We start from the raw sequence: 23,665 nt of genomic DNA on the forward strand, positions 1-23,665 counted from the left end.
TTTGAAAAAATAAATAAATAAATAAATAAATAAATAAATAAATAAATAAGGAAATCTAAGATTTAACCCTTAAATTATGCTACATTAGCCACTATTTTACAAACACAAAGTGAGAGCCCAAGGGCCTTCCTGGAGAGGTTGTGGGAGGCTGTCATTAAATATATGGCTATCTTCCCTGACACCCCTAAAGCTGAGATGATTTTAAAGGACAAATTTGTCACTCAATCAGCCCTAGATATTCAGAGAAAATGCAAAAATTGGCTGTTGGCCTTGAAGGGACCCTAGAGGAGCTCTTATGAGCTGCCAGTTGGGTATATTACAACCAAGATCAAGAGGAGGAAAAAAAAAAATACAGAAAAGGAGGCTTAAAAAAAAAAAAAATCTGAGGCCTTAGTTGTGGCCTTATGTACTATGTCAGACCAGACTTCCCAAGGTCCTGGCACCAGGTGCCATTTATATGGCCGTTCGGAGCACTAAAATGAGAATGTCCTCAGAGGGGACAACCAAAATGAAAACCCCATAAGCCATGTCCCTTATGTGGAGACAATCACTGGATATCTGAATGCCCTCGGGGACCTCTATCTGTGAGGGTTCCGATAACCAATGTCCCTGGAAAGGGACTAACTGGGGCCTAGGGCTCTTCACTGTGGCTCCCCTAAACCAACTGTCTATCAGAAACCCAGAACCTCAGGTAACTCTAAATACAGAAGGAAAACTGGTTGATTTCCTTCTTAACACCAGAGCTACCCTTTCTGTCCTCCTTTCCACTCCAGGCCAGCTATCCAAATGCAGCATAACGATTAGAGGCATCTCTGGAAAACTTCTAACTAAATTTTTCTCTCAGCCCCTGGGAGGTATATGGGAAAACCTAGTTTTTTTTTTTTGTTTTTTTTTTTTTCTCATTCTTTCCTGATAATGCCAGAGAGCCTTACTCCCTTGCTAGAAATGGACATTGCTACTAATTCCAGGACAGAATAAACAATGATATGAGTTTTGGGAAATTACTAGATATTTGAGGCTGTAGATACCAGGGTTCAGAAAAATAGTTTACCTGCTATATCAATTATTAAAGGAGACTCAATCTGACCTACTCTCCCCACCCCTCCCCCCAAAAAACACCAAAAAACTGGAGTTTGACTCCTAGACACTGTCTCCAGCCCTTGGAATGGTTACAAACATAGCAGGGCAATTATTATTACCAAGCTCACAGGGCTAAAAGATCATTAAAACACAGCATCGAGCCTTTCATTTAGGGAGAGACAAAACTTACCAAATGGCCCAAAGGATGTTTACTGAAAGTAGTATCAGCTTGTGAGGTCAACCACAAACTTTCTCTCCCGGGCAATCAAGAAACTGGAGGCTCTCCAGAAAAGACTGACAATTAGGTTTCAATACTTTTACTAATTGGGTAAAGACCTTCCCCTTCAAGACAGAAAAGGCACAAAAAGTAATAAAAATCCTGCTTTATAAAATAATACCCAGGTTTGGCTTACCTAAAAATTTACCAATTAATAATGGTAAATAGCTGCCTCGACTCTTTCTCTAGGAGAACGCCTTGCTCTTGGAGAAGTTTTACACCTCAAAATAAAGCAAACTGTCAGCCCATACTCAGGAAATCTCTAAATAACACCTCACAAGCATTAGATGCTTTAAATTTTTTTTAAATTAAGTTAGGACCAAACTCTTAAAAATAGAACCACCATTAATTACTTACTGCTCCTGCTTCTCCATCACCTGGGTTATGAGAGATTCCCTGACATATGTTTACATAGCCAGGGTCTCTCCTAGATTGCTGGACAGGTTTGGAAACTATATACATTATCTTAAGATGCCATCTTGTTGGTCAATATAATCTTTACTTTGTTTTTCTCTTTGCGTCTCCTAACGTTTATGCTCTCTTATGCCTGCCAGCCTTCCTATAAAACCATACTGTGGGCCACTTGACTGACCCTTGGGAAGACTCTAACTGCTGTACCCTACACCGCCCCTTATCAGCTTGAAGAAACCAGAGCGGTCATCATCCCTTTTTCCTAACAGCAGTTACAGGCCCTATTTCAGAGGAGAAATACATAGGGAAAGGGTTAACATTAGGCAGGGAGAGATAAGGGACCTTCAGGGAGGCAGACTGCAACTGCAGGTGGGAGGCTAAAGCAGATGGGGTTCTCCCCTTATAAAAGCCTTTATGGGCACCAAGGGCATAAGGCAGGGGGATCTAAGTGAGACAGGCAATCTAACCCGAAGACAACAGATGCGGGCCCTTGGCTTTATCTTAACCACCTTACACCACTGAGTCAGGGAGCGATAACATATGAATCTGACCACAGACACTCACCCCTTTAAACCAGGAGATGCAATATGGATAAAGGAGTGAAATAACCAAACCCTGAAACCCCTCTGGAGGGGCCCGTTCACTGCCATTTTGTCCACCCCTACTGCAGTCAAGGTGGCCAAAGTGGGTCCCTGGATTCACTACAGCAGAGTGAAGCTGCCCTCTCGAAACTGGGAGTGTATTCCTGATTCATCAACGCTGTGCAAGCTGACCATAGGAAGAAGCAATCTGCAACTCCCCAGGCTCCAACAGACTGGAATCCTGCTAATCTACGTACGGCAAAAGCTTGAGGAACCCACGATCTGGTGAAATGAAAGACTGTCCTTATTTTCTATATCGGTTTCCTTACTCTGTGCACTGTCACGCTTTAGTTCTCACTATTATTGTGATTCTTCCTCTACTCTTTGCCATAAGATTGGCCGAGGCTGCCTGGCCAGCTGGAAATGTGGTGAGAAGTTTCTGTTGACACTCACCTTCCTTTTGTGGAAAGGATACTTCATTGGCACTGACATGGGGCAACAATGGCCATTAGAGACTAGAAAATTAGATCCCCACAAACCTTATAGTAAAACAAAATACCCCAGTCCTACTACTGGGGTTTGGCTTCTCAAGAGCTCAATTATTGGGAAAAACTGTCTTTAGTAGTGGGGAAAAAGTTCATTGTTGTCTCTGTTAAAAACTTAACATGCCTACGCCAAAGATTTTGTAACTCAACTACCTGAAAAACCCAATTGTCGGGGGGACCCCAGATCACCTTGAGCCAGATCCCCACCCCTTGTCTAACTTGTCTCATCTCTGAGAGGCCTGAGACAATGTCACAGCCGTCAAATGGCAGGTCCAGGTGGACTATACTAGATCTGTGGAAGGACATCCTATATAGTACTTCCCTCAGTCTGGTCAGGGTCATATGTGCTGGAAACTATTTGTCCATCTTTCTTCCTGTTCCCACTTTCCAGAGGGAAATATTTGGGAGTCCGAGTGTATAGGGACAGGGAGACTCAAAGGAAGCAGTGTGCCTTACAAATTGGCAATTAAAAAGATGATAAATGGCCTCCTGAGCACATAATCCAGTATTATGGCCCTGTCAGCTGGGCAGAGGATGGGTCCTGGGGCTGCTGCACTCCCATTTACATGCTAAACCACATAATCAGACTGCAAGCAGTTGTAGAAATTATAACCAATGAAACTGCCAGAGCTCTTAACTTACTAGCCACGCGGCAAACCAAAGTACACAAGGCCATCTATCAAAATCGCTTGGCCTTAGATTACCTGCTTTGCTTCTGAGGGAGGTGTTTGTGGAAAACTTAACCTGAGCAATGCTGCCTACAGAGAGATGATGAGGGAAAAGTCACAGAGGATATCACAGATCAAATGGGAAAGGTTGCTCAAGTCCCAGTCCAGACTTGGAATGGTTGGAAACCCAGGGAGTTATTTAGAGGATGGTTTTCAACTCTCAGGGGATTCAAAACCTTCATGGGAATTACCCTTCTAATTTTGGGAGGGTGCTTAATCTTACCCTGCTTAGCTCCCTTGGATTGTACAGTCTGTCTCCAGTCTCACTGAGGCCATGATTTAAAAAGGATGGCCATTCATGTAATAATGTTATAAAAATATAAACCTCTAAACCAAGATGATGCTCTTTGACCCAAAATAGAGGGTTTTGAGCATCAAAGGGGGTAATGTGGTAGGGTGCCCTCCCTAAGGAGAGAAAAAAGAGAGAGAAAAGAAAAAAAAAAATTCAAGGTAACCTGGCTATGTGCCTACTTCACAACAACCCTCATGACCTTGTAAACTGAGACTACTTAATTTTGTGTGTGTTACCATATATGGGAGACAAAGAAATAGAAAATGTATTTAAAAAAAACAAAAAAAAACTATGCCACGGGGATGTTCCTTCGGGGCTCAGTTCTTCTGGTATGAACCCAACTGAGCAGTGCTGACAGGAATAAAGTTGCTTCCTGGAAAGAAAAGTCTCTGTGTGAGGACTCCGTGCGAGATTCCTGCTACATTGTATGTTGAGCCACAATGGAAGAAACCTTCAAATAAAACAGGAGGAAGAAATGCACTGAAATAATGCATCAGATAATGTAGCATAGCTGAGAAATCAAAGAAAACAAACTAAAGGGGCAGTGGCTAAAGATGCTTCACTGAAGTGAAAATACTGAACTGAGGAAAAATTGCCAGGTTTTGTAGTCAGCTGATGCTGCTAGTCAGCCAACGCAAACATGTGTTCAAAATAAAAATCTGCTTGCAACAGATTATTTTATTGTTTGGCTTCTTGTTTACCAGATGAAAATGAAATATGTGTATCCATGTGATATATTTTACCTGGTGGTGAATGGATAGTAGGAGTGTGCAAAATGCTCTGCTGAATTCGCTAATATCAAAAACATCCCTTGACAATTGCAGGATTTGAGAATAAGTCATGCTGGTCCAGAAAACAGTGCAACAGAGCTGTGTTGGAGAGAGTTTTGACATTTGCATACCAAATCACATTTATTAAACCAATGAATGCTCTTTCGCCAGAATGACTACATTTTAAACAGAAATGCCATCACTTTACAAAGCATTGCTTAATTGTCAGTGTACTCCCTTTTAAAAAGCCCTCCTTCCTTTTAGATAGACCGTGTATTTTGTAACTTTTATGTGACTAGGTAGTCATTATATAAACTACATTCTAAATGCATTAGGGATCATTGTGATTGGGAATTTTTTATGTCATAAATACCTCCTGGGTAGCAATTTTTGCAGAAAAGATCATTTTTAAGACCAAAATTGCTGTTACCTTAGAAACGGTTACCGTGACATGACATCAGGCAAATCAAAGTTAAAATTTTGATTCCAACAACTACTAGCGGTAGGATATATAACAAGTTTCTTATCTTTGTAAGCCTTAGCTTCTTCATTGAGAAATATGACTAGTGATATTTAACTTATATATTTTTTGGAATAAAATAAAATAATTTATGTAACTGTCTATTATAATGACTGGAACAAGATAGTATGCATAACAAATGACAGCTCTTATGTTTGCATGTTTGATATTTCAGCACAATATTAAAAACAAAAATGGGTTTATCTATAAGTACATGCCTACTGATTAGTCCTCAGTGAGCCCAATAGTGAGAAATTTAAAAGTGAAAACTCATTTGCAACAGATAAAGAAATAACTGCACTGAGAAAGAGGCATTAAAGTTTATTTTTTTCATTTTCCTAAATATATATTTCAAGGAAGATAAAAGCCCGAAAGTTATAAATACATCCTTGGGAATTCATACTCTTCCAGCTGATAAATGTGTCTTTTTAAGAGTTTGGTGAAGATTGTTCATTGTATTTTTGTTTTGATGAGAAAATTGTTGCTTCTCATCACGCTTGACTGCTTGCAGGGCCCCTGAATAGGAAATTACCAATGCTGAGATTTGTATAACTTAAAGAAAGTATCGGGGCACAGTGCTTGGAAGGACATAACTAATAGAGACATACATTCAGTTAGTATAAGCAATCTTTTGATTTGCATAGTTTTATCTACAGAGTAATTATTTTGTTTCCTATTTCCTCTTTTGCACTCCTTTATAACTACATGCAAGGCACAGATTGAAGGTACAAAGAATTTCAATACCACACTTCTTTAGGACAATGTGCACGTCTTTAAATCTTAAAATAAGCACAAAAATTTCATATTCTATAAAAGAGGAAAAACACTTAAAAGTTCTGGTAGTGTTTAAAAAGGAAAACACGTGCATTTTCTGTTCAATATCAGCTTCTGTTAGTTAAAGAAGCTTCTCTTTTTTTCCCCTCACTCTGAAACTAGCGCCTGCAATTCGTAAAGAAATCTAGTGATACTTTTGTAAATGAATCACTATTGCATTCGTACCATTAGCCTCTGAACAGATGTCAGAGTGTAAAGATTGGCTGCCTCTAGATCAAGTTGCTGCTGCCAACTCTCGCGAGCTTTGTCAGTAACAGTTGATTGTAATGTCAGTGCAGTCCAATTTACAGGCTGGAGCAGCAGCTGCATTCTGCATTTCCCTGAAGTATTCCATGACTTCCACTCCTTGCAAACTTTATCATCTTTGTTGCAGTGAGTCAGGTAAGCTGCTCAGAATTTACGTGTTCGTGTAGAGATGCAACTTGCGGTGAAGCTCATTCTGTAGGATTGTTATCCCTTCACTTGTCTGCTGTGCCCCTTTGGTGCTCTGTGGAGGACAGTTATTGCAAATGGGACAGATGAAGCGAGCCAGCAGACACATGCATCAAATCTGCCTATTATTCAAGGAACGCAAACTGAGTCCATTTAACTGCTGAGAAAATAATGAATTTATTCAACTTTGTGTAAAGGACCGCAGCACTTGTGGAGTCACTGTGATGTATGTTCTCAGGGCACTCTCTGAAGGAAATATTTTTATGCCCTATTTTGCCCTTAAAAGCACGATTTAGTGAATCTCTCCTGAAAAGGATAATAAAAGTGGTCTTTGACCTGTCTTAGTCTATTTTTTTTCTTTTCTTCTTTTTTAAGTGGAATGAAATGAATAGTCCTCTTATTGTCTGGCTTGACAGGGTACTTTTCTTAATCAACATTTTGTCATCTGAAACTTTACCAGTATCAAACTGGCAAAGAATGAGGTGTAAGTTTCTTGTATCTAAAAGAAAATTCTGTTTTCTAATTTCATTTACGAACTCCCCCCACCTTTGTCCTGTTTGTCCTCTTTTTTTTTTTAATATGCGCATTTAAAGTATAGCAAAATATTGGAAATTTTATATTATTACTATTATTATGGAAACAATTAGAAATATAGATTTTCTATTCATCCTGTTGTCTGGCAAATCTACTCTTATTTTGATGATATCAGTACTTATTTAATCAGAGGATTGAACATTGAGTGTAATATGTATGAATGATAAAAGTAAACTGAAATGTGAATAAAATTATTTAATTGTTTATGATTTCCATATATAATTTCCTTTTATTTCAAGAGTAGGCCTTCCCAATCTTTATGAGTGTATAACATAGTAATACACTCAACCAGAAGTTTCTATCCCTAGTCTGTGTAATATCTTCCATAATAGAAACTATCTCATACTGATGGTAAGCTTAATTATATTTCATTTATGTAAATAGGAACTTTCTTAAGGATGAACATGAGTTTTTAAATGTCTTTATACTTTAAATGAAGATCTTCAGGAATTCTCTGTGATTTTGAAATGACATTATCTTTGAATGACAAATAAAATTTCTAATTGGATTTGCAAAGTTGTTTTATTCTCCTAGATTTGTTGTTCTTTCGTTGTTTTTTGTTTTTAATGCTCTGCTTCTTTAACCTTAAGAAACTGCTTGAGATCTATTCCACATTTCAGTTTTTGAAATACAAGTTAATAATATCTTAGCAAGTCACATCTTGTTTATAAATTTAGTTTCTGCTTTGAGTCGTTTTTTGATAAAAATTAATAACATGTTTAAATTACATGTTGTCTTCATACTGATGCTTTCATGCCAAAATCTGCTTATTCTTAGAAACTGAACTGTACAGGATGTTAGAGAATTATAGTTGAATAGATGTCAACCAAAGACCAGACTCAACTTTCAAAGAAGACCCAAGTTATCTCTCTAATATTAAATGTTTGATTTATTCACCCAAGGAAGACTTTGTGAATATTCTTCCGAGTTGAGGAGAGATACAGATCTTACATTTCTAATACCTAACATCGTGTCTTCTATCTGTACACATTCTTTTATTGCCTAAAAGATATCAGAAAGATCCCTGAAAGGCAGTGGTAGAGTCTATTATAAACAGACTTCCTCAATTGCCCACTTCAGATAGCCTGCAACAAAACAAGCTTTTTAGGTTTGGTATAAAGGTTTAACTGTCTTACTTTGGCCAAATACATCTTAGAGATGCTTGTTCTAGATCATATCGTCTAGATGTCTCTTGCCCGACTATTTTAAGAAGCTTTATTTTTATATAGAAATACATATTATACTGTTTTTAAAAACGGAAATTACACTCAGAGAAAACTGTTATCAATATTTGCTTGACCGTGGGTGGCCAATTATTTTGAAAATGTGTTTGATAATCAACTATGGAAAATTTATGGCAAAGAAATAGCTCTTTCTATCAATCGTTTTACACCCATATCTTATAGCATAACATATTTCTTAAAATTGATGCTTTCAAAATTAAATCAAAAATCCAAAAAATGTATTTTTTGCCTTTTTTTTATTTTTCAAAGTTTTACTATTCAAAGTTTAGAATATTTTCCAAAGATGGCCAGTAGATTTTGATATCCTAGAGCACCTGATATCCTTAGAATACTATAGTCTTAAATATCTTTCAGCTTTTTCCTCTTCCCACTTCCATCATTCAATTTCTTTTGCAATTCCAAACAAAAACTCCTGCCTTTCTTTCAAAAACTATGACAGTAAGTTAAGTGATCTAAATTTAGATATTCAGTTGTTCTTGGTATGAAAATTTTCCCTATTCTTTATAGTAAACGTGTTATGTATTCTCAGAGTTTAAATTGTTTATTTAATGTGACATTAGCCAATTTGCACTAGAATTTATTGAATAAAATGGTTTAGTTATTAATAAAGATTTAGATATATATGGGGTGACTGGGTGGCTCAGCTGGTTAAGTGACCAACTTCGGCTCAAGTCATGATCTTAACCACAGTCAGACTGTGGGTTCGAACCCCACGTGGGGCTCTGTGCTGACTCTTGGAGCCTGGAACCTGTTTCAGATTCTGTGCCTGTCTCTTTCTGCCCCTCCCCACCCCTCTCTATCAAAAATGAATAAACATCAATTTGGTTAAAAAATAAAGATTTAGACATACAAACTAATAAAATTTTCTTAGTCTCCTTTATTTATCTTTTGATTATTTAATCATGTGATAGCATATACTAAAAATACAAATATCTCTTAGTAGTAAAACTACAGAGAAACCTGTTAGACTAGAGAATACCAGATTATGAAAATGCTTATTTAGATAAGTGCTGCGGCTAAATATAAAAATATTAGCCTACACTAACAATGAGTATGTGAGCACATGAGTATTTTTGTATTAAAGTCTAGATTTCATAATATGGTGTGTAAACCTTCCAACAGGCAGCATGATAGTGAGTTGGAATTATATTGCCATTCTTGCAGTGAACACATGCTTCCAATGAATTTTTTGAATGTTCCTAATTACATTATTTATAAGATGATGACTCACAGATCATGGTTGAAAAAGCAAGCTTAGTTATTATTTGGATGAATCATACTATACAACATTAACACCTATTCAGCACAAATATAAATAAAACCATATAAGAAACAGTTATGTAAATCAAGCTAAGTGGCATGGGAATGATATGACAACCTTTTAACTGTTATAGTAGATATTTTTTTAAATAGTCAAGGAAGATTATTGCATATATTAATTACATGCAAAAACAAAACATTTCGGTGGTATACTTGCTATGCAATAAAATTAATAAACTGTACAGCAAATGATTGAAAAGTATCAGAGACCAAAAATTATTAGCATTAGGTGTTTTGTTAATAAAGGCAAAATAATATTTATATAAAACCAAGAAAAAAGCCCAGACAATCTCTGCTTCAGACTCAGAAGAACATAGCTTGAGCCAAGCCACAGGGAGGAATGAGGCCAACCAGAGATGCTGCAATTAATCTATTGAAATGCAGCTTAAAGTAAACCCACTTGGTATCTTAATTCTTTTTTTCCTTCCCAAACAGGTTTTTAAAAAAGAAAAAAAAAATCCATTGCAGCATTTTGTTCTCCAGATGTCACTGAAATTTATTTAAAAGAAAGGGCTTAGAAATTATCAAAAGGAAAAAAAAAAAAAAGACTGTGGTAGCCATGCCTCTAAAACTCCTAAACTGTCAGAAATATAAAATCTCATTAGTAAGTGTCAAGTCTACAGGAAACTTTACATTATTATTACATTATCATAATAGTGTGAGATTATAATATAATCATAAATAATATAAATATATCATAGTATAGAAATAATATAATAATATAGAAATAGTATTAAGATATTATATACTTCAATAATATATTTCAATGGTCTTAACACAGATTCAATTGTATCAAATTTGAGAACATAAAATAATTTCACATTTTGATTTTTTAAAACTTGATTACCATAATAATCATTATATATAGACATATATGTAAAAATATGCATATACTTATGGACATTGAAAGAATAAGATCTACATGTATAGCTATATAGATATAGACAGAAGCAGAGATAAAGAGATCTATAAGTACACTGAACAAAATACTGTATACAATTGATCAATTTATTTAGATCTTTTGGGGGGCTCAAGAAATACTTTTTGATCACTAGCTGCACTATTAGCAGTGGTAAATGAGATTGATTTAAAATGTGAAAATTGTAACTCTGGCACAGTTTTCAGGATGATGCCTTCTTCTCTGCCTTCGAGATAATCTAAATTAAACACACACACACGCTAATACAATTTCTCAATGCTCACATGATTAGCTTCTTAGACACATAGATTGTTTTACAATTATAATACCAAAAATAATAAAGAAAAAAATTTTGCACATTTATGGACCTTTGTTATTATTGTGTGGATGGAGTCAGTGTTTGTATTTGACCGTTTTAATCAGGTCTTCTTTCAATTATATAAAGATGGTAGTTTTTTTTATTGATATGGGCATTACATTTTTGTGTCCCTCTTTGTCATTTGGAGTTTCAGAATCTGAGTTTTAAATTTTATTAATTTCAAAGAAATTCGAGTGTGAATTATGAAATTTTAATAAAACTTTGATTTCCATAAGCAATCTCTTCATGTCATCAATAAATATTTTTTAAATGTCAAATATTGCTTTTTCTTCTACCTTTTCCAGTAATTTCTCAGCATTAGTTCTCTTAATTTCACTAATTTTGTCCACTATCAAAATGCAACTAATCTGATCATGTCAACATATTTATCATCACAAGTTGTTAATCAATTAACAAATAATAGATGTGCATTGAGTAATACCTGAGTGTTAAATTCCTTCAAACTATCTTCTCCCAGACGATATATTATCAGCTACTGGTTCTCTCTATTGACATTGTAATTCAGGTATAGAGAAGGAATTTCTTCGTTATTCACTTTCCAGAACTTGTGTGTTATATGTCTGCAGCCTTCTCTTCCAGTTTTTCCCATAGTTCTTTATAGGGGTCACAGATGTGTTCGTTTTCACAATTTTTAAGATAAATGACAACTGCTGTATTTTTGTTACTTAGTATTCTATGAACAGATTGTTCAAATTCTCTTCTGAATTGTGTAGAGGAAGAAACCATGAGGCAGAAAGGACCACAGAAGGGACCATGGAAACAGAAAAATACAATAACAGAAGTCTAAGCTGGCCATGAATAGAACAGTGTGTATTTCAGAAAATACACAAGCTTGTATTTCCTCCTCTAATCAAGGAGGAAATTATATCTGTCATAAATTGACTACTACTTAATTCCACTTTTGGTGGGTCTGTGTATGGTGGAGAAATATATATATATATGCCTGGGACAAACTTCCTCTTGAAAATATTAAATCTTCTAGGGTGCCCGGGTGGCTCAGTCAGTTAAGCCTCCGACTCTGGCTCAGGTCATGACCTCACGTTTCTTGAGTTCAAGCCCCACGTCAGGCCCCTGTGCTGACAGACCCAGAGACTGCTTTGGATTCTGTGTCTCCTTCTGTCTCTACCCCTCCCCCACTAATGCTCTATTTCTCTCTGCCTCTCTCTCTCTCAAAACTAAACAAACACTAAAAACATTTAAATACTAAATCTTCTTTGCCGACACTTGATAATGAATCTTTCCAAAGTGAAATGATTTCTGCTTTTCCATTCCACTTATTTCTATTCTAAATTGAAAACTGAAATATCTTCAAGCATTTTCTGGTTTTTTTTTTTGATAAAACCTTTATAGTGGTAGCAGATTTATTAGTTTTCATAATTGGTAGGGTTAATAAGAACTACTGTGTTTTAATTAATTATCATAAATAAAATATAATACTTGATGCATGAGGCTTTTAAAACTTCCTAATCACCTCTCTTTCAGAAATCAATATGCAGAGCAAGGGTACAATCATAAGCATCCAATTTCTCTTGCGGTTTCTTCTGCTCTGGGTGCTCATTGGGAAGTCACACACGGAGGAAGACATCATAATTACAACCAAGAATGGAAAAGTCAGAGGGATGAACTTGCCAGTTCTTGATGGCACGGTGTCAGCCTTTCTGGGAATTCCCTATGCACAGCCACCTCTTGGTAGACTTCGATTCAAAAAGCCACAATTCTTGACCAAGTGGTCCGATATTTGGAATGCCACAAAATATGCAAATTCTTGCTATCAGAATGCAGATCAAAGTTTCCCAGGCTTCCCTGGATCAGAGATGTGGAACCCAAACACTGATCTCAGTGAAGACTGTTTATACCTGAATGTGTGGATTCCAACACCTAAACCAAAAAATGCTACTGTAATGATATGGATCTATGGAGGTGGTTTTCAAACCGGAACATCATCTTTACCTGTTTATGATGGCAAGTTTCTGGCTCGGGTTGAAAGAGTTATTGTAGTTTCAATGAACTATAGGGTGGGTGCCCTAGGATTCTTAGCTTTACCAGGAAATCCTGAGATACCAGGGAACATGGGCTTATTTGATCAACAGTTGGCACTACAGTGGGTCCAAAAAAATATAGCAGCCTTTGGTGGAAATCCTAAAAGCGTAACTCTCTTTGGAGAAAGTGCAGGGGCGGGTTCAGTTAGCCTTCATTTACTTTCTCCTAGAAGCCAGCCATTGTTTACCAGAGCCATTCTGCAAAGTGGATCCTCTAATGCCCCTTGGGCAGTAATGTCTCTGGATGAAGCCAAGAACAGAACACTGACCTTAGCTAAATTTATTGGTTGCTCTAAAGAAAATGACACAGAGATCATCAAATGCCTTCGAAACAAAGATCCCCAGGAAATTCTACTGAATGAACTATTGGTTGTCCCCTCTGATACTCTTTTATCTGTAAACTTTGGTCCAGTCGTGGATGGTGATTTTCTCACTGATATGCCAGACACACTGCTCCAACTTGGACAGTTCAAAAAAACCCAGATCTTGGTGGGTGTTAATAAAGATGAAGGGACAGCATTTTTAGTATATGGTGCTCCTGGTTTCAGCAAAGATAATGACAGTATCATAACTAGAAAAGAATTTCAAGAAGGTTTAAAAATATATTTTCCAGGAGTGAGTGAATTTGGAAGGGAAGCGATTCTTTTTTATTATGTGGACTTGTTAGATGATCAGAGAGCTGAAAAGTACCGTGAGGCCTTGGATGATGTTCTTGGGGATTACAATATCATATGCCCTGCTTTGGAGTTCACCACAAAATTCTCAGAATTGGGAAATAATGCCTTTTTCTACTATTTTGAACACCGATCTTCCCAACTTCCTTGGCCAGAATGGATGGGAGTGATGCATGGTTATGAAATTGAGTTTGTCTTTGGTTTGCCTCTGGAAAGAAGAGTTAACTACACAAGAGCTGAGGAAATTTTGAGCAGATCCATCATGAACTACTGGGCAAATTTTGCAAAATATGGGTAAGTGTTGATTTTTGGAATTGTTTTGATTGTGATTGCTTTTGCTTAACTCTGCTTGCTCTGTGGTGTAGACTTCATTAAAGGCACAGACATGTTTTAGTTTTTTATTCTTTCTGTACCATAAGCTAGTTTTGGTTTTTATTATGTAATGAATTTCAATTTCTTGCATCAGGGTGCTTAACATAAATCATCAAATGACTTTACAAAAAAAAAAAAAAAAACATTTTCTGATTTCATTCCCAAAATACTGTGAAGTACTTCAGTAATATTAGCCAAAGTTTGTATGGAAGTGGATGTTTACCTTGAAAACTAAAGCTATTGTGACCATACTCTTGAACCTGAAATGTATAATGTTTACAGGTTTAGGGAAGAGCAGGAATATATCTTCTCTTCATGCTTCTAAGCAGAGGTAGTGAAAAAACACATTCCTGATTAGGAAAATCAAAGGGCAAGATGGTGATGGAGTTGGCCCTCAGATTACTCCAAATACAAATGCAGAGTTTGGCATTTTATCAATTTTTCCCCTACTAGGTTCGTTCAGAGTTTTCAAGTGATCTGTATTGGACAAGGGCGTCTACAAGGGTCCCCATGTTTAGCTAAGCTGTTTTGCATTTGAGCAGTCATATAGCTAACATTAGATAATCAGACATATGACAAAAGAACCCATTTTTCCTCATCTGTTATAAATATTGTGATATTATATCCTCAAGAATCAGAAGAAAATAATCTGTTCACATGTATTTTCTAATTTGTGTATTTCTCAAATATATAAATGCATGTGCATTGATATAAGGGTTTTTTTGTAATCCTAAAAAGAATTTTCTATATTGGGATACCTTGTATCCATGGGAAGAACAAAACAAATAGAAATTTGAGCACCTATGTTTAAAAGAAATAGTTATAGACACAGAAATTGATGGATGTGCTAATCCAATCTGTCATAATATCTTTTATAACTGAAAAAATGTTGATACTAGTATTATTGCATTCTGGTTTTCTTTTCCAACCTCCATTTGAAATTCATTGTACTTCATGTCACTATATATATATATATATATATCTTTCTACAAAGGACTTGTATAATATAATTCTTCTCAAAACTTTTTAATGCTTAGCCAGTGTGTCTAAAGCTAAAATTCTATCTTTCATTAAGAGGCTTTTATAATCTCACAGCAACCCATATTCCCCAACAATATCTGGCTTCATGGCAGGGCAGTTATCTCATGAATGCCAAAGATTTCAAGCTTAATACACCTTAGAGCCTTGCTCTTGCTTTGCACCCTGTTTAAAATGTCTACCTTTCTTTTTAATGACACACGTCCCACTTTTTTTGAAGATCCTGAGCACCCACATGTTTCACCAAGCATATCTTTAATTCTTAAAGTTATAATTGCTTCGGACCTCTTTTCACTCTCCACAGAAGTGATTGACTGTAATTTGTCTCTGTGTTATTTATCATCATATGCTGAGCCTCCTAACCTAAACTAAACAGGCTTCTGAAAAGAGAAACTGGTTTTACTGGATGCCCACTCATTAGAGTTACTGCCATTGGTATATAACATATTTATCAAATATTTGGCTATCTAATGTTATCCAATGATTGAGCAAAAATAGGTACAGGCTAGAATGAGTAAATATATATATATATATATATATATATGTATGTGTATATATATATATATATATGTATGTGTGTGTGTGTATATATATATATATATATATATATTTAAGATTTGTGGGCTATTAATTTACCTGTAGTTGTGCAATATCTTTTGCCTTCTCAACATCAAATTTCTGCTGAAGAAGGATCATCATTACTGGAGAAGCATTAGAATTATTTCTATCTCATTTTGTTCTCTGCCTAAAGGCTATGCCCATATTAAATCATTTTAATATGTTTTAAATTCTTTCTTATAATTCTAGAGATTGTAAAGAATTTAAGGAGATATATTTCTTAAGATTATTGATGGGCCTGTAATTTTTAAAGGACTTTATATTTTGCATATTGAAATTACCAGAAAATTTATATTTTCTCATGTCACAATGGAGAACACTGAGAATCGGATGTGGAATATATCCTGACACACAGATAGCAAGAGTTCCAAGAAGAGAATCTTTGCCACTTAATAGAATATATTGTTTAATCCCAATCTACTTCTATTATTAATATATTTTAATGAGAAATATATGAAGGTTAACACATTTCAATCATAAAGACAAGTTCATATAAGTAAGATTTTAAGCCATAAAGATTAAAGTAAACTTTTCAGTGTAGTTTAGCTATCACATGATGTCATTTCAGTTAGGGAGTGTCTTTACAGTTCATATTCACACAGTTGAACAGAAATAATAATACTTCATACATGCTGACAGTTAACTTGATGGCAAACATGATGTTAATCTCCTGGTACAAATTGTCTTTTTTCAAAGTATATCTATGAATAAATATAAAAGTTTAAAATAGTTAAGTAAACTCCAAAGGAAACAAAGTTGGCAAATACACAGTTTGTAAATCCATCCACATCTATCTTACCACAAACATGATGTTCTAACTCTGGTTTTCAATGCTGGGAGATTAATCCTCTACCCTCTCATGCTCTCACCGCCTCCCCCCCACCCCACACTTGGGAACATTCAATAATGTCTGGAACTGTATTTGAGTGTCACAACTGGGAGTGGGGGTAACGCTGGCAAGGAAGAGGCCAGGGATGCTCCTACACTTCCAGCAAAGCACAGAACAGCTCCCACAACAAAGAATTAACTATTCATTCCCAAAGTGAATACTTCCAAGATTGAGAAACTACAGGTTTCTACTTCTTCATAACCCAAAAACAATGCATTAAGAAAATTAAAAAAAAGTAGAAGTAGGAGTTGTAATAATTCTTCAGAAAAACAAGGTATCAAGTTCATGGCTCAGAAAATGTTTTAACAAATTTAACAAATAATGTCTAGTACATATTGTACTGTTTGTTATAATTAAATTCAAAATAATTTTGAATTGTTCTATGTGATTTTTTATGTTGCCAATGGGTCATTTACTAGACTGTTATTTAACCTCCAAGTATTTGGATAATTTCTATATATTTCGTTGTTGATTTCCAATTTAGTTCCATTCTAGTGAGAGACAATACTCTAAGATTTTTCCCTGTGAAATATATTAAGAACTATTTTAGGACCCAGTATATGATCCATATGGGTGATTATCTTATGTGCTCTTTAGTTTACTTGGTATGATTCGTTCCATAAATTAATTAGTTCACAATTGCTCAGGCCTTCTAATACTTTTCCTAATAATTTTGTCTACTTGCTTCAAATGCTGAGAGAGGGGTATTAGCATCTTCAATTGTAATTGTGGTGTTACTCATTTCTCCATTTTGCCCTCCTAATTACTTTTAGTATTTTAAAGCTATGCTATTAATTTCTATGCATAGTTAGAATTATGTAGTCCTGATTAATTGGCTGTTTTACCATTATGAAATGTCTCTTCATCCTGAAGTTGGCTTTGCCTAATATTAAGATAGACAGGTCAAGGTTCCTATACTTATGTTTGCATGTTTTGTTCTATCCTTTTCTTCCACTTACATTTTTTAAGAAATCTTCCTTACAATTGGTGTGATTAATCCACCAATTTTTTTACCCTAATTGAAAGTTTTTTTTTTCAATTTAGTTTTTATATAGACATTTTAATTTGCCTTTAATATGTTTTCCAGTGGTTGCTTTAGGGCTAACAATTGTGTCTTTAACTTATGAAAGTCAACTTAGAGTTAATATCGAAACATTTTTCATTTTGCAACTGGCATTTCCCACTTTCTTCACAATTCATGCTTCCCATTTTCTATTTCACCCTTACTACCTCACAAAGTCAGGAGACCAACAATATCATTTCATGCATTCTCGATGTTTTTCAATATTGCTGCCACATGTTTAGGCAATGTGTAATATAAAATCTCTCCTAAAATCTTATTCACTTTAACCATAAGTTATATTTATGTAAATTTATGGGAAAAACAGAAAACAATATTTTGTATTTACCCACAGACTTGTCATTTCCAATGTTCTTTCTTCTTACCTGTGGATTCTAGTTTTCATCTGGTATCATTTCCCTTCATGGTGAAGAACATACTTTAGGATTTTTCATTGTGTACATTGGCTAGTTACAAATTTTGTCTGTTTTCTTTTATATGAAAATGTCTTTATTTTACCTGAATTGAAGGATTTTTTTTAGGAATATAGAATTCTGAGTTGATCTTTTTTTCTTTCTCTTTCATCAGTTTAAAGATGTGTTCCGTAATGTTTTTATCTCTCTAGTTCTTATGTGAAGCTTTTACTCATATGATTTTCTCCCTGTATGCAATATCTGCTTTTTCACCCCTCTGGTCGATTTCAAAATTTTCTCTTTATCTTTGGTTTTCAATAGTTCATTCATGACGTTTCCAAGTATGAATTTTTTTTTTATCTCGAGTTTACTAAGATTCTTCTTGTTGACTTTTAATGTCATATTTGAGATTTTTTGGGTCAGTATTTCATCAAATATTCTTTTTGTCTCCTCATTCTCATCTCCTTCTCAAACTCCATTTATACATACACTAGGTTGTTTAATATTATTCCACAGGTGACTAAATTTGTTTCTTTTCTTCAATTTTGCTTCTGTTTTTCAAATTAAATAATTTTTATTGATTTTTCTGCAAGCTCACTGACCTTTCTGCCTTCTCCGATTTGTAGCTGAATGAATCCCATGAATTTTTTATTTTACTTTAGTTTTCAGATAAAAATTTCCTTTTTTAAAAATACTTTCTTTGCCAAGAGTCCCTCCCTGTCTCCTATATAAAACATATTATTTTTTAAGTTCTTGAACATACTTAAAATAACTTAAGGTTTTGTTTGTTCATCTAATATCAGGGTTCAGTTTCTATTTTTCTATGTCTTTACATGCTTAGTAATTTTCAAGTTTATACTAGACTTTGTGGATTATATGCAGCAAAAATTCTATATTATTTTAACCTTCTCCGAAGAATGTATGCTTCCACTGAAGAATGTTTTTTTTCTATTTTACCAGGCCATTCAATTAAAGGATGTATATAGAATTGAATTTTTCTCAAATGTGTAATCAGCATGGTTTTATATTTTGTTCAAATGGATCCAGGGAAGGTCCAAGATATTTTATAGATCCTCCAACTTAGCAGGACTTAAACTCGAAAGTCTGTGTTCACTGAGGGCTTTGGGGGTAGTTGGTTTAATAGTCTGTCAGGGTGGGGATACACTAGGTCTTATTGTATTCTGTACTTCTAAGGCATGTCCATCCGTCCAGCTGGACATTGAACATTAAAGAGGTATTAATGAGATGTAAATTAAGTACTGACAACTTGACGATAGTTATTCACTTTCCAACTTTTCTATCTCTTTCCTGCTCTTAGCCCTGCAGCATCTTGTCTCTGGTCAGCCCCTTTATACTCTCATCCTATATATATTTAGTCCAGGCCTGAATCAAAGATCTGTAGAGAACCCCTGAAGAAAATTTGAGCCTTCCTTCCTTCTTTCTGGAGTCCTGCTCCACAGATTCTAGCTCCTTCTATATCCAGGAACTCTTATTTCTGTCTCTTGACCTTAGTGAAGCCGCTCTACTGCTTAGGCTTAAGCTCCCTGCATCTTGGATAAGAAATTATGCTCTTGTGGGGTGCCTGGGTGGCTCAGTCAGTTAAGCATCCAACTTCAGCACAGGTCATGATCTCACAGTCCGTGAGTTCGAGCCCCGTGTCGGGCTCTGTGCTGACAGCTCGGAGCCTGGAGCCTGCTTTGGACTGTGTCTCCCTCTCTCTCTGACCCTCCCCCATTTATGCTCTGTCTCTGTCTCAAAAATAAATAAACAGTAAAAAAAAAAAAAAAGAAATTATGCTCTTGTGAGTAACCACGGTAAACGTGGGCTCACCTTGGAGTTCCCTTCTCTCATATAACACAGACTTCTACTGCCTATTACCTGGTTCCTGAAACTCGTTGCCATTTTTTGTTTGTTTGTTTGTTTGTTTTTGTTCATTTTTTTATATAGTATTAAAGTTGTTTATGGTGGGAAGGCTAATTCAGTTTAAATCACTCCATCATGGATGAAGATGAAAGCCCAAACTACTCCCATTTGTATTTTGAGGGTACTCTAACCTTTATATTTTTCATTCCCTTATATGAAGTGCATTTTTTGCAGTTACTTTAGAATATTTATCAATTTCCAATACATATGAAAGCTTTTGTCACTTACTTCTTGGCAAAAATAAGAAAACATTCTTTGGTAGCACTAAATTGTATTCAAATATGGTATCCTTAGTTGTAGCGTTTTAAATTCCTTATAAAACAAAAGCCACAATATCATGTAAGACTTTGTTAACCACTTATATGTACTTTGCTTGCTCCTGCTTTTCCCTCAGTCCGATCTCTGAAAATGAATTTAAAACTGTACCCAAATAGCACACGGGTCCGTATGTGCATTACATCCAATATTCTGTGCTAATATATGTTGAAATATCAATTCACATATTTATCCATCAATCATTCATCCATGTAATAACTTGATGGTCAAGGAATTAAATTAAGCAGCACTTAATGACATCCATTCAGCACTATCCCAATTATGCAGGAAACTGGTGAAATCAAACTTAATTTACCAGGGAGGCCAGAACAGCTAAAGAGAGTAAATAGCCAAAACGTAATTAGCAGCATGATGTAAGATAGAGTAGGATCATCATTCCAGGACCCCTCCAGTTGTTTCCTACTGTTTCAGAACATCTTTTGTTTACTGTAGGCTCCCAGGTGCTACATCCAGAGCACCTCCAGTGTGCAACTTCAAGGGGAGACATTCACAGTGTAGTTACACAGTCTTCCCAATTGTATGTGACAGGTCTGATGTGTCCAGTGGTAATCTTTCTACAGATCTTGTGTTTCTATCACTTTAGGCAAATTACTTAAAATTCCTTACTTCTCCTTATAGATAAAATGGGCATATAAATATACCTCCTTCACTGACATATTTAAATATTACCTTCTCATTTGCAGGGAATTGCATTCCTCCTTCCCACTAAAAAAGTTAATCCCCCATTCCCCACCAGTCATAAACTACCCCAATCTATTCTTATCTAAAATCAAACTTGCCTTCCCCCCAAAGTGTACAATTGTTTGACATCCCAGTTCCACATTAACTAATCAGTTCAGTTTTCAAACAAATACACTGCAAAATCAAGGCCGCTAACTTCCTTCTGTCTTTTTGTTGATAATTCATTTATTCAGAATCCCTCTGAAGTGGTTAATGTTTCCTAACACACTTTTGCCAGAGATAAATATTATGGCACAAAACACTTTTCCTTTGTACTATTTTGATATCGTGAAACAAAAAAAAAAAAAATTACTTAACAAAATATTTGTAACTTCACATAAGCTTATCCACTGCTACTCTCATATATTTTATTTATTTATTATTTAGTCCTTTACACCATAAGAAACTTTATCGCACATGAACAATTAATTATATGGGAACAAAAATGTAATACTAAACTTTCAATCGCATGATTCACTTATCTATTAAAAATAAATAAGAACTGTTCTTGATTTCTCTACTGGGAAGTAGGTGTGATTAAATTAAATGCTAAGCCATAATTTCTTAGTGCACAACAATTTTTTTTAATAGTTGAGACAATTTAAAAATAAGTATGCTTCCATGTTCTAAATTCTAATTATAATGTGTACAATTACAGATTTGCCAGATTTCTAAAGCAATGACATTTGTTTCTCATCTGGAATATTTGGGATATATATATGTATATAGACACACACACATACACACATGTACAGATATATGCATACATACACACACATATATATACACACACATATACATATATATTTGGAATATTTGGGATATATAAATATATATTTAGAATATTTGGAATGTATATATACATATGTACGTATACATGTATACATATACATACGTACATATATTATGTATATGTATGCGTATGTATACAAATATTCCAAATGTATATATGTGTGTATATATACATGTATATAGCTATATCCCAAATATTCCAAATCAGAAATAAAGTTCATTTATACAAACACACACATGCACACACACACATCATGCACCATGGGATGTGTGTTTCATATACATTATTATAATCTCACTACACTACTAGGAACACAGTCTATAATAATATATATTCTGATATTTATAATGTGAAGTGGATTTAATAATATTATTGTTTAATAGGTATGTTTATATCTTGTTTCCTTATATATGACACAGGAAATAAAGTAATTGAAAGAACAACATTCAACCCCACTTATTTTTCAAATGAGTGTATTTTCTTTGTGTGTTCTTTTTCTTCCTCTCCTGCAGTCATTTTGTGTTTTCAAAAGATAATAGAAAAACCTAAGGAAATCAAAGTATGTGTAAGTAAAGAAGCAGTGCTTCTTCATTCTTAATCTCTCCATAGGAATTTAGTGTGTGTCCCTATTCATTATGTAAAGTTTATACAAACCCCTTCATCAAGAAATTAATTTTCAAATTACACTTGAAATTATTTTTATTATGTTTTAACTCAACAAAATAAATATACTAGGACTTCATTACAACCCATTTCTTAATAAGAGATGCCTTAAGTAGCAAAACGAGAGCAGTAAAAGATTGTTTTAATGTGAATGATACCATTGCACTGACAAGGTAGGAAGTATAGGGATTCTATTATTAGGATGAAAAAAATGATGAAATGATGACACTATCTAACATTTCAGATGGGAAAAGTGTGGTCCACAGAAGAAAAGTGAATTGGAGCTAATAGGTGACAGAACAAAGATTGACTATGACTCAAGACCATTAACTTCATTTCCTTGTACTATTCATTCACCAGGCTGCCATCACCATGAATTATTGAAAGCAGTCATTAAACATTTTTAGGAAATGAATTTGGTGACAAACTAATAATTTTAACATGTTAGCACGCTGATACCTACCTGGTTAACGTTACAAGGGTAAGGGCAGAGAACAGGCTAAAATTAGACATCATGAGATATAGAGACAAGTTTAAGTTTGTGAAAGACTGTCATCTGGTCATCTACTGCAATTATTATCAGGCTTATAATTAGATTTTCTGACAGATAATAGTTCATGTGGTTTCCAGAGTGAAGAAAAAATCCTTACCCTCTGATTCTATAATTATTTGTGGTACATTATCATAATTAACCTAACTGAAACATTTTGATGACTTTGCAAAAGGGTCACGGTTCCAGTCCCCTTGGATTTATTTTATGGCCATCATGACAGCATCAGTGTTCTAGTACTTGAAGTTCTGTGTGCCCCTCCCCCAACACTTTAGGAATTAGGTGAGGAGTTACTCAGTAAGGAATAAAACAGTGCATCTTAGCTGCAGTGTTCCTGTAAAGTACCTTAAATTTAGCAGATAGAATATAAATGTATGTTAAAAAAAACATACATGCATTAGTGTAACTTATTTGAAAAGGAGGAATTACATTATGGGACAGTTTAACGTGTATATAAGATCACTTGCAAAACCATTTCAAAGTGCAGCAATATTTTACCATCAGTGACAGTGGAATGAAGAAAAACCAGATCTCCCAAAGGGCTACATCTATGAAGATAGCTATAAAACTAAAATATGTTTGACTAAGTGTTTTGGAATACTTTACCACAGTGAAGTAGGAGAAAGCTAATGCTTTTAGAGTATAAGGGGC

General features: G+C 34.9%; 1 protein-coding gene across 1 annotated transcript in view; it reads left to right on the top strand.

Annotated features, from left to right (window-relative positions):
- The first annotated feature begins 6,287 nt into the window (after positions 1 to 6,287).
- Positions 6,288 to 23,665, top strand: part of BCHE (butyrylcholinesterase) — a 64,179-nt gene continuing 46,801 nt past the window's right edge. The window contains exons 1-2 of the mRNA XM_019440498.2: positions 6,288 to 6,419; positions 12,409 to 13,933. Coding sequence (XP_019296043.2) covers positions 6,305 to 6,419; positions 12,409 to 13,933 — 1,640 coding nt within the window. The 5' untranslated portion in view covers positions 6,288 to 6,304. The remainder of the gene's footprint in view (positions 6,420 to 12,408; positions 13,934 to 23,665) is intronic.

Source organism: Panthera pardus, unplaced genomic scaffold, assembly GCF_024362965.1.
Source record: "Panthera pardus isolate Hobbes unplaced genomic scaffold, ASM2436296v1 HiC_scaffold_16, whole genome shotgun sequence".
In the NCBI taxonomy this organism is placed as follows: domain Eukaryota; kingdom Metazoa; phylum Chordata; class Mammalia; order Carnivora; family Felidae; genus Panthera; species Panthera pardus.